Source organism: Arachis stenosperma, chromosome 3 (assembly GCF_014773155.1).
Source record: "Arachis stenosperma cultivar V10309 chromosome 3, arast.V10309.gnm1.PFL2, whole genome shotgun sequence".
NCBI lineage: Eukaryota > Viridiplantae > Streptophyta > Magnoliopsida > Fabales > Fabaceae > Arachis > Arachis stenosperma.
The window spans coordinates 2,463,438-2,476,361 of record NC_080379.1 but is presented as its reverse complement, the minus strand read 5'-3'; the positions used below and the strand labels follow the sequence as shown (position 1 = coordinate 2,476,361).

General features: G+C 28.5%; 1 protein-coding gene across 1 annotated transcript; it reads right to left on the bottom strand.

Annotated features, from left to right (window-relative positions):
* Positions 1 to 3,325: 3,325 nt before the first annotated feature.
* Positions 3,326 to 4,974, bottom strand: LOC130969748 (dof zinc finger protein DOF2.4-like). The gene is made up of 2 exons (XM_057895616.1): positions 4,766 to 4,974; positions 3,326 to 4,497 (listed from the first exon to the last, which is right to left on the bottom strand). The coding sequence occupies exons 1-2, from the start codon at positions 4,814 to 4,816 to the stop codon at positions 3,559 to 3,561; spliced, it is 990 nt and encodes a 329-aa protein (XP_057751599.1). The 5' UTR covers positions 4,817 to 4,974; the 3' UTR covers positions 3,326 to 3,558.
* Positions 4,975 to 12,924: the final 7,950 nt, after the last annotated feature.

The window sequence follows — 12,924 nt, the reverse complement described above, 5'->3', positions numbered from 1 at the left end:
AGTTATTTTTTTATAAGAAATTTTATAAAAAATAAAAATAATTTTATATTTAAATATTTCATGTAAAAAAATTTTTATTTATTAATTATATTTGAATATAATAATATAAAAATATTTTTTATTTATTTATTACATAAAAAATATTTTTTTTTAAGAAAAAAATATTTTAAAAAAATATATAAATTATAGTTTCTCAAAAAAGATATTTTTTCTTTTTATTTTTCTAATACTTTTATTTTTACTATTAAAAATTTGTCAAATACGTTAAAAATTAAAAAAAATAAAAAACAAATTTTTATTAAAAAAATATTTTTTTATCAAAATAATGATATCCAAATAAACACTAAATCATCTTTTTCTTATCAATATCTAAATTAAATCTTATGCTTATTAGTGCTAACCTAACTAAACACAATTTTCTTATTATATTCAGGAGAATGAATCCAAAAAAATAAAATAAAATAAAAATAAGACGTCCATTAAAATTTGATTATTAGTTACTACGAACGTTAATCTTATCGTTACATTTATTTTTATTTATATAATTATTTTGAAAACTTTGAACAAACTATTAAAAGAACTAATTGTTTATTGTTTATATAGTAGTTTTTCACTCAACAAATTAAGAATTATTTTATCATGAATTTGAATTTTATTTAAAAATATGGTTAATCAATAAAATACTGTATACACAATATAAAATTCAAATTCTCAATCTTACTTAAGGGAATGAATAAATTTACCACTTATCAATTCACTATCAACTCAAGTTAGTTATCAAGCCAACTAATTGTTGTTCTTCTTTGTTTGTTTTTTTTTTTTAAACTACTGTCTTGAATATTTCTTGTTAGAGACCCACAGGAACCGACATTTTAGGAATCTTGGTGCCCATTATAGTGCCTACGTCCAAAGACACAGAGAGAAAGAGCTTTATTCGTTCTTTAAAGGCAGCATTGGTCCTTACAAAAGTTATCATCTTCTCAATCATCACTATTCTTTTCCATCACATAATAAATTCATAATATATAATAATTCTTCAATTCCCCTACTCTACCTTTAGATTATTACAATCAACGACTTAATAAAGTTTCTAATTATTATTGTAATGTAATATTTAATTTGAACGGCACTATCACTCGCTACAACCTACAAATTAATAGGCTAATAGAGATAATGAGAAATGACCACATGCATATATGTTTTAAGAGAAAAAAAAATAACAAAAGGTTGCTTATTTTGACCATTGAACCTTTTTCTTTCCAATTCAAAATTCAAGTGCGTAGTTAATAATATACATATGGTCCAAAAGGATTTTTTATTATATTATATTAATTAACTAATATTTTTTATTTGTTCTGCTCAATAACTTCTAGAAACACTTTCACACAGAGCAGTAGTTTTTGGTCCAACATAGAATTGCATGATTTCGAGTGGGATTTTGGCGTCTTCTTAGAATTGGTTACACTTCGTTTCTCCACTTTCATTCTCATATCCAACAAACACTAACGTCCCATCTTTTGAATCTAATATCATAATAATAATATAACTACAACATCGTAAGTTTGACCACTCTTGACTGATGATGTATGTCCAATATATTTATATATCAAAATCTCTCACCTCCTTTATTTGTTGTCAAAATTTTGTTTGAGAAACATTTATTTTCAAAGTATGTATTAACTTTTAAGTAATGACAATTATCCAACATGGATAATGTTCATATCCCTTGCATATTTTATACTAAAATAAATTGATTATTAAAATGTTCTAATTTGGGGGGTAATATAATTAAGAAGGAAATTATAGTAAATCACAATAATAGGAACTCACTTTAGGTCTTTATTTTCTTTAAAGTAATAACCAACTCTTTCTAGGTCTTTACCATATTTTTACCCTGGTGATGATTTAGAGATTCCAACAATAATTACCTTCTTCAGAATTTAAATCTTATTACTTTTTTTGGGACTACAACTCGCTTACCAATATTGCATCCAACTTTACATGGTCATATCATAGTCACTTTAATAATATTTTTGGAACTCTTTCTCATTGAAATTTGAAGTTACTAATTAGTAGTCAAAACCATGAATGCATGATATACTAAATCTCTGGCAAGAGTTTTGGATGGTGAAAACTCAATTGCAGATATAACTTAATGGAGTTGATAGTTGAGAATCGTTAAATGATTTGACAAGTTTAACTAAATCATCGTCTAACAACTCTTAACTATCAACTTTACATGAAATTAACTGGAGAATGAATTTTTACCGTTTTGGACACTATTTTGCAATATGTTATTATCACTATAAGTTCTTTTTATTATTTATTATTTTAAAAGAAAAAGATCCCAACACTAATATTCCTATGTAAAAGTACTATATATATATATATATATGAAATCAAGGAGCTTCCTTGGAATACAAAATTTTCCAATCATTATTCAATTAAGTTTCCAAGAAATTGATGACATTATTATGGTAAAGAAAATAAAGGTTGGAGGCAAAGCTTATTTAACTCCAGCTTCTAGGTCTCAAAGCAAAGGCTGGTGAAAATTGAAGTACTCATCACAGTGACTGAAGTGAAAGAGAAAGATCCGCAGAAAAAGAAAAAGTACATGTATAATTATTATACATAGAAGATAATAACGAAGAAGAAGATGGAAGGAGTGAGTTACAACAAGTTAAGGCTTCTTTGGCCTCCGAAAAATGTGTGTCAGATTTGTCACCTCCTTTACCTTCAAATTTGTCCAACTTGTGTATCATGCTATCGTACTAATAATTTATAAATGTCTATCATAGATTATTCATTATTAATTAATTAAATTAATTATTTATAATTAACAATAGCATTTGTATCACATGCAAACCAAATTCATGCCATGCATAATGCATTATAAGATGAAGTAATTTAAGAGGGTGTCACAAACTAATAAAATTAGGATGATTTAAACTTAATTAAAGTAGAGAAGCTAATTGAGGTTGAGGTAGATCTATCTAAACAAAAAATGAAACATGTTATTTCCGACAAACACACTGGCTTGTTCAAAAGCTAACGTGGAGTGGCACATTCTTTAGTACCATATCAATGTCACTTTTCTTCTTTCCTAGTAACCCTGCTTTATCGTGTTATAGCAGAATCTCTTAATCTCATGTGAGCCAAAAAAAGAAAGAAAAAAAAAACGGTGCAAGCAGTAGACAATAGTAGTGTGATCTAGCTAGCATGAATTGAAGAAGATATCATCAGAGTGTGAATGAAACTAAACTTAGAAATTAAGAAATTAGAGACAATAATATATATAGCATACACACAAAATATTACATGCACACACACACACACACACAAACAGAGTTAATAATAATAATAATAATTATACAAAATAAAAACACATCAAGCCCCATATATATGTAGTAGTACAGAAATTACTCGACTCAATTAAATTAAAAAGAAAAAAACATAAAATAAACAGAATGAATAATGACCAGAAATTACTACCATTTGTTTGCATTAATTTTCTTGGTTGATTCATGAGCATGAAGAGGTAGGTTTACATATCCAAAGTTATAAGAGATTATGAGGAGTGGAAGAAGAAGCAGCTAGAGCTGACATATCAGTGTTCCAAGAATAGTATTGATGATGAGAGACATTCAAGTTGGTTGTTGTTGTTGTTGTTGGTCTTGATCCGTTTTCTTCCATTTTCACTGGTGGTTGCATCTGATTATTAACCCTAGAATTTCCAGCTATGTCAACCAAGCCTGAAGAACCTTGATCATTTTCATGATGAAAAGTGTTAGGGTATGATATTGATGATGCTACTGCAGCTGAAGAAGAATTCGAATCAAAACCGTTTAAGAACGGAAACTGCTGCAGCCGCCACTGATCCACTACTACTCCATTACTTGCAGCTATAGCAGAAGCAGAATTACCAACATACCCCATCTGAGGATGATGATGATCCGTTAAGCTCAGACCCATGTTTGAAGCAACTCCATAGCGGCTAAGATGATTCTGGAGAGAAGCCATGAAAGGAAGGTTTGGTGGTTGATGACCAATAAGCTCATGAGGAGGAGGGATGTTGTTTGAAGGAATTGCACTCGAAGATTGTTGCTTTTCATTGTTATTGTTTGGTGGAGATTTCGAGCGGCTACTACTCCTCTTGTTCTTCTTGTTACGGCGGCAACCACCGCCCACCGGAACGTTCCTCAGAGTGCCACCTCTTGTCCAGTAACGCCTACAGGCCTTGCAGAAGTGGCGGGGCTGAGACAGGCTGTAATTGTTGAAGTAACAGAACTTGGTGTTCGTCGAATCGCAACGTGGACACTTGAGGGCAGCCTCTGGAGGTGGTATCTTTGCTAGTCTGGCTCGATCAGCCATTGACCCAGGTCTGATCGAGCCAGCAATTGTGCCACCTCCTCCCACAGGTCCTGCCTGAACCTGTGGGGGTAGCGGCGGAAGTAAGTGAGGATTATCATTTACATTTGCTTGATGGTGATTCGGGTGCTGAAAATCAATAAATCAAAGAGAAAAAAAGAAAGGTGAAAAATAAAGAAGAAATTATATATCATTGAGTTATATATACATGATCTTGGTATATTCAAGAAGATATTACAAAGTTAGGAATAGGAATAATTTTTATCTTTTGCATAAAATTAAAGAAGGAAAAAAAAAAGGAAAAATTGCTTTATTTATCTTTAGGGTTGAGAAGCTGTGGCTGAAAATAGAGGAAAATAATAATAAAAATTTAAAAAATGGTTGAATAATTACTTACCTGCTGCCAATTGGGAGGATCTACATAGACTGGAATAGAAGAGAAAACCATGGTGGTTGAAATCCTTTTTATGATATTTCTTTTTATAAAGTTTGATGGTGGAGAATCACACTAAGGGAATACCAGAGGCAAGAAAGAAAGAAAGAAAGGGAAAAAGGAGCATTGAATTGAAGAGAGAGGGAGAGAAGCTTAGGAGGAATGAAGAGATGAGGTCTTTGCTTTAATTTCTTTTACTTTGTGCTTATATTCCCTTATTCATTCTCATCTCTTTTTGTTTTATTATATTTTTAGGGTTTTTGGGTGGACGAAGTTTCTTAACCTATAAGCTTCTTTATTTTATATTTAAATTTCATCCATCCATCACCATATCATATATCATAGCTAAGCTTGCTAGTGGCTCCCATGCATGGAATAATAATAATACACATAAAATTAAAATTAAAATTAAAGCAGATTATATATGATTACACTGTATTTGTCTACCTACAATTACTAATTAATTATCACTGTCTATTCAAACATGTTGGTGGAATGAGCTCACGTAATCAAAAAGATTTATGCTTAACCATGTAGCTGATAGAATCACCTGCTTTGTATGGTTACAAACGTACATATATAGTATTTGGTTTTTATCCATACCTTCATAAATGCTTAATTAATTAGTTAAAGTGTATGCCACCACACATGTATATATGGGAGGGGGATAGAATCAAATGATCTCTTCTATTCTTATTCTTGTTTATGCTGTATTTTTGTTTTCTTACTTTCTCAATTAGACAAATTTTGGGTCTTTTGATTTGTTTTTTTTTTTCATCAAATAAATTATTATATACACATAATGTTTAATTTATTTTTAATATATATTTTATATTTTATGTAAGAATAAATTTATTTAGTAACTGATTTATAATATAAGCATAGTATAATTGTAAAAAAAATATTAAAAATTATATTTCCCTTAATGTAAGGTAAAGATATATATATATATATATATATATATATATATATATATATATATATTAAAGCTAAATAAAATAAATGAACAAACCATCCAAATTTTCAAAGGCCTAAAATGGTTAACGATATAACTATTTATATACTTTTTTTATTAGTTTAAATTTTAAAAAAATAGTTTCATAACATAATATTAGAATTTTAACGTCTAAAAAAAAAGAAAAAAATTAATATAAGACAAATAAAAAGAAAAAAAAGTTAACACAAAAATTCAATTAAATCTAAAAGAGACTCTTGTTAGAGAGATAATTATTTACGCGTGTCTCTTTAATTTATATCAATTTAAATTTTTGAAAGAATTAATTTTATTATGATAAAAATATAAAATAGTAAAATGATGATAACATATCTAAAAAATGGAACTAATTTGATTTTTAAGAAATTTTAATTGATTTTTAATTTCTAAAACTTTTATTGAAGACTACTAAACAGCATATAAAATATGTCTCTCAGATAAATATTGACAATTATATAAAAAGTTATCCTTTTTTAATCTTAAAAGAGAGCATAATTTATTTTCTAGTTGTCAGTTTATTTTCCTAAATTGCAAACATAATTATTTAAAAAAAGGACGAGGAAGGACCATTAATAATACTACTATTGACTAGAGACTACTGCTACTTGAGAAGGAAAAGATAAAGGTTAAAATTAATTACCCGACCCATTTAAGAAAAAAAAAAAGGATAGGCAAAATGGAAATGCATTCAAATTTTCAAGCACATGACACAAATGTTGGTCTTCTTCCAATTATTGAAACAATGTTGACAGTGTCTTTCAAACTTTGTAAGTTTATGCTTCCTGAACGTGAAATCCTTCTTTAACCTTTTCCATTTGTTTTTTCCTTCCAATTTTCCATTTACGTAGTCTATATGAAAAGCACCCAGGTAGTGGTCACCATGCAATAATTAATAATAATAATAATTATAAATAAGATTTATTTTGGAGAAAAAAAAAATTCTTCAAGGATGCGGCAAGTTGAGCCAGAAATTATAGAAAAGATCATGAGACAAGTAATCCAGGAGGAAAAACATTAAAGGGAAAAGGAAAGTTTGCAAAATTGTCATATATCATATGTATTATATATATTAATAATAATAATTGGTACTATAGTCTTTAATTGCCTTACCTTTATTTTTTTTGTTTTTATTATTATTTATTATACTCATGAAGAGTAGTAAAAATTCAAGGCCTAAAGTTATGGTCAGATCCTTTTTGGGCACAACACCATCACTTGTGACATCAGTGCATGAAATTGCTATGTTTATCTAACTTTATCATGAGTATCTTTTTAAGTAGCTAGACAAAATCTTCTAGTTGCCTCTTAACTTTAATGGCTCAATAATTAATATACTTCAACATTGAGGGCGCCATATTAAATAACGTGTTTCTTTTGTCTATTTTTGCTTTCCCTTTTTCTTTAAATGTGGTAGAGAGAAAAACAAATAATTAACACATATATTAACATTAAAATTAACATATTCTTTTTGTTAGTGGGTCGGAGTCACACTCAGGCTTCATTCTATTGGGGTGAGTAGTAAATGTAGGGAATGATATGATATAAGCTAAGCTAGCTTCGTCATTTGATTGAGATCAATCTTCTCATTTCTTCATGGATAAGTAATTTTGGTCTTCTACATTATTATGTGCCACATCTATGCACTTTTTGTATATTGCAATGTTAGAAAACTCTTTCTTTTTTTGTATATATACATATTTAGAAAACTTTTTTTATGAGTTCAAAATGAGTATATAAAAAATAATGATCCTATCGCTACTCCATAACAAATAATTATTTTGAGACTGTGTGTGTGTAACTATTTATTACTTGCTTTTTGACTTAATTGCTTTTGTGTTTATTGTAAAGTAGGGAGTAAGATTTGATAAACAGAAACAGACAACATGGGGGGAGCTACTGACATTATATATAATTGTCTTAAAGTAAGATAATTATTGTATGAATCTTTATTTATTAGTTTAAATTTCGAGCTAAAAATAGTTTTATAATATGATATTATAATTTTTATAATCTAAACTTCTAAAATTTAATTATTATTGGTTCTGGAAAAAAATCAGTGTAAAATAAATAAAAAGAGAAAAATAGTGATATAAAAAATTTTGCATAAACCTTAAAAAAATATTTGTATATAAAAAAATACAATTATTCTCTTCATACAAGTTATTTTTTTATACAACTCTCTATAAGTCATTTATATTTACCTGCGCACATTCTTTTTTATGTCATTACTGCACGTTCTTCTTCTTCGTTATTTTTCTCTTTCGTTATCATCGTCACCAACACCACCTCCTCCTCTTCTTCCTTCTTTTTTCATTGAAATTTCTTCTCCTCCTTCATTTTTCTCCTTCTCCTTCTCCTCCATCATTAGTTATCTCATTGTTGAAGATAATGAATAATTTAAGTTCAGATTATCAATTGAACCAGAACGAAATTGATTATTGTTTTGAATCCAATCTAGTGGATGAAGTGTGGTTTTGTTTCTATTTAATTTCTTCGTTAGTAGTTTATGATTCTGTAAGTGAATAGTATTTCGTCGTTGATGGTTTGAATTGAATGTAATGTAAAAATTCTACATTAAAAAAATATTTTTCTGTATTTACAGCAAATTTAGGAGTAACACGAAGATATTTTAGTGTAATACAAATATATTTGAGTGTATTGTTTAAGAATTTTGGTGTATGTGTGTTGATAAGTTTTGCATAATTCAAAACTATTCTTCTTCCTCTTTCTCATCTTCTGCTGATTCTTCTTCTTCTGTTTCATCATCATCATCTTTTTTTTTCTTATTCATTTGTTTTGTTTTGCTCTTTTAACAAGAACAAAGACAAAAAAATCAAACAAAGAAAAAGAAGAAATACATAATGTTGCAAAATTACTTGGAAGAGGATGAGCTTACATTCATTCAACTAAAAGAAATAAATAAATAAGGAATAAAAGAAGAATTAAAAAAATGCAGTATTAGAGGAAACATTTTTCTGTATTTGCAGCAAATTTGGGTATAGCATGAAGATATTTGAGTGTAATACGAAGATATTTGAGTGTATTATTTAAGAATCTTTGGTGCATGTGTACTGATAAGTTTTGCATAATTCAAAATTCTTCCTTTTTCTCCTCATCTTGTGCAACTTCTTCTTCTTTTTTTATCATTATCACCATCTTCTTCTTCTTCTTTTTTTATTCATCTTTTTCTTTTTATTTTACCTTCTCAAGTTTCTTCTTGTTTTACTCTTTTTAACAAGAATAAAAACAAAAAAATCAAACAAAGAAGAAGAAAAAATACATAATGCTGCAAATTACTTGGAAGAGAATGAATTTACATTCATTCAACTAAAAGAAAAAAGGAAAAAAGAAAAAAAGAAGAAAAAAATATAGCATTAGAGGAAACAGTTTTCTATATTTGCAGCAAATTTTGGTGTGAAGGTTGCAGAAGACTTAGAGAAGGGGGGTTGAATCTCTGACCTTTTTTATTTTACTGAATTAAGTCTTTAATATCAAAGTTACCATTAAAATCTGTTTGAACTGTGTAGCAAAATTTTTATGAGATAATTTCATTTTGTCTCATAAATATCAGAAAACATAACTTAGAGAAAGAGAAGAAAGATAACACAGGCATGTATCCTGGTTTAGTTGCCTTATACAATGCAACCTACATCCAATCTCCACCATAACAGTGGTGAAATTTTCACTATAGTTAAAGTATTACATACACTAATTTCTTAGGACTCACTCAATCCTGTCTCTCTCAAGCAAGTTCTTTCCTAACTTGACTTGTTTATGCTAATATCTAACTCTTCACTTTAAGTGCTAACCCAACTTAGAAAGGGGCACCTCATAGGTATAAGATACAAGACATATGAAACAACCTAAAAAATTCTGAAATCACTCTCTAGACTTTTCTCTCAAGTATTTCACTTAACCATTTGTCACTCATAGGCTTTTTCTTGATTTCTCTCTTTCAATCTTTTACCTCTCAAGAAATTACAAAAAGGTATACATTGAAAATAAAATACAAACTGTAAAACATGAAGGAGATTGAAGCATTAACAGCCTCTATTGCTTTAAGTTGAACCAAATTTAGCAGACTCTGATTAAGTTTTTCATCTTAGCAGAATGCTTATTTAATTTAGAAAATACTGTCCAAAATTGATGAACTCTTCACAGAGAAGCTCTTCAAAGCAAAACTCAATGTATGGTTCTCTCTCCTTACCTTCAAAAATGAAAAACATTTTCTTTTTGTACCTTCTACCAAGTTGCTGTTTGGATCTTTTCTTAGTCAACTCTTGTGTGCTTTCCAGGCTTATCATTTTACTTTCTTCAATTAACCCCCAAATTAGAGATTTTAAAGCTGGTCATTTTGCTTGATCAAAGACATCAGATCAGCAAAGGGAAACGTTTTAATGGTAAACCAAAATCTGAACCCTTGAACAAGTGCTTTGTCCCCAATAAACAATTTTATCCTTTGATTTACAGCAGTGATTATCAGAGAACATTTTCTCTATTTATCCCAAATTGGAGTTGCAGGAATTTGGAGGAGTAAAGAAAGCAGATTGCATGCAAATGGAAATAAATCACCTTACTTTGATTTGGGTGATTAGACACTACCTTTTGAGTATTACCTTTCTCTTTCTTTCTTCTCTAGTGAACTGAACAAGGAGATTGAAGCTCTCTCTCTCTTTCTGATTTTGACCGAAGCAAACTTGTGAATGTTGGCTTTGAAATACTTCAGCTTGGTGAAATATACTTGGACTTCGGTCAGATTTAATTTTCATTCAGCCCAGCTGATCTTTCTGCACTTTCACTTTGGGCTTTGAGTGTTAGAGAGCCCACCGAAAATCTTGTTTATGTTTTTATCTGTTTGGACTGCTGTAATTCTATTTTTTTGGCCTGCAACACTAATTAAATATAATCAAAACTAATTGGTTGTTTAACCTAATAAAATAATATTTGTTATAATCAATTTAACATTAGTTATATACTTAACTTAACAGGGTGTAACATGAAGATATTCGAGTGTATTGTTTAAGAATTTTCGGTGTATATGTGCTGATAAGTTCTGCATAATTCAAAATTCTTCCTCTTCCTACTTCTCATCTTCTGCTGCTTCTTCTTCTTCTTTATCTTCTTATTTCATATTCTCATAATTCTTCTTATGAGAAAAAAATCAAATAAAGAAGAAAAAAGTATATAATGTTGCAAAATCAATAAAAAGAGGAGGAGAGAAAAAATGCTACAGCAACAACAACAATAATAAAAAAACGATGATGAAGATGAAACACGCGAAGAAAAAGAAGAAAAAACGCAAAGAAAAAGAAGAAGAAGAAGGAAGAGGAGGAGGATGAAGAGGAGAAACGCGGGATACAAAGAGGAACAACGTGATTTCATGCACGCATTATGTAAGTGATTTGTATGACTTGTATGTCAAAAAGACTTGTATGTATAGTAATACTCAAAAAAATATGTTAAAAATATAGTTATTTATGTATCTTTAACTATTATTTTAAACTTTTAATATTGGAGATTTTACAAAAGAAAATTGCTATTTATTCTTTAAAATTCAATCTTGGTTAACTTTTAAATTTAATAATATATTATTTTAATTCTTTAATTAATTATGTCTCCTATTTTTAAGGATTTATTATTATTTAATAATTTAAATATTTACTTTTAGGATACCGATGATTTAAAAAATCAAAAAAGTTATTTGTTTTTTATTTTCTTTTTCTTCTAGTGTACCACCACGATTTACGATCACACCACACGTAGAGATTTCTCTCAAACTCTTTCTTTTTCAATACATCTATGTATCATAAGATTAAACATAAAATTTTGACCGAAAACACATCTAAAATGAAATGAACAACATAAACACATTCAAAATTTAAAAAAAATAATAAAGTTTAAACTAATTGAACATTTGCAAGAACAATAATCCTCTCTTATCTAATTTATGAACAGTTAAAAATGGCATAGTAGAAATATAAACACATCCAATATTAATATGAATAATATGAACATATTTAAAATTAGATCATTATACATTTAAATTACACTAATATTTCAAGTCCGAAATCAACATAATAGTAAAAATTAAGATTTAGCACATTCAAATTACATTCATATTATAAAATTCCCATTATCAAACATAGTTGTGCAAACAAAATTACCTTAGACGGAGAAGGATTGCGACGGTGGAAGAGACCTGGGATGGAGGAGGCGCGTGGGAGCTACGCGTCGCGGATGGAGAAGTTCTTTGTGGGGGGAATTCGTCGCAGGGAAAAATGCACGGCGCAGGAGAAGACGAACCCGGCGAGAAGGAGAGGTGCTGTAACTCTGAGTTTTAAATTTTTACGGGGGAAAGGTTTTATTTGGTTATTATCAAGGAGAGATAACTAGTTAAAATGTGTTTAAAGGAATATTTAAATTTTTATTTAAGATGTATTAGAGTTTAAAAGATTTAAATTTAAATTTTGAATTTTAATTTGGTTATTCTATGTTTTTAGATTTGTTTTTAAATTAAAAAAATTATAAATATATTTGTATGTATTTGTTTTAATTTTTTAAATTAATATAAAAAAATTAAATAAAAATAATATTTAAAAAATATCTAATTACACTTATGTTTACAAAAAGTTGGATAATGCATAAATAGTATATTTTAAAAATTTATATTTAAAAAAAAGTAAATATAGTATCTATTATTTGGTGTCATTCCAATTTTATTTTGGAGCCTCATCCAAACCAACAATTTCAAAGCAAGTAGAATTTAATTAACAAAACAAGGAAAACAAAAGAATCTAAACCTGGGAAAATGATGAGGATATATATAGGAAAAACATCAGAAGTGGAGAATGGTGGAGCTGGTCATGATAATGATGCAGAGCAAATAGAAGCTTAGAAGTGTGGCCATCGACAAATTAAATTCATAAAGTAAAGGAAGGGTTATGCTTCTTCTGCATGGGAGTGGACTCGTGGGGCCCAAGTCAAACATTGTCATCTAATTAATGTACCTTAATATCTCACACTTATATATATATTGCCCTTCAAAATTAAAATATGAATCTATTATTGATATTTGTTTTTTATTTTGCTAATAACTTGTCTTAATTAAATTCGCGTCGTAGCTACGTGT

Excerpts from the sequence above, each read along its gene's own strand:
- LOC130969748 (XM_057895616.1), bottom strand. The coding sequence starts at position 4,816 with ATGGTTTTCTCTTCTATTCCAGTCTATGTAGATCCTCCCAATTGGCAG. Across the intron at positions 4,498-4,765 it reads ATCCTCCCAATTGGCAGCAG|CACCCGAATCACCATCAAGC; the intron begins GTAAGTAATTAT and ends ATTGATTTTCAG.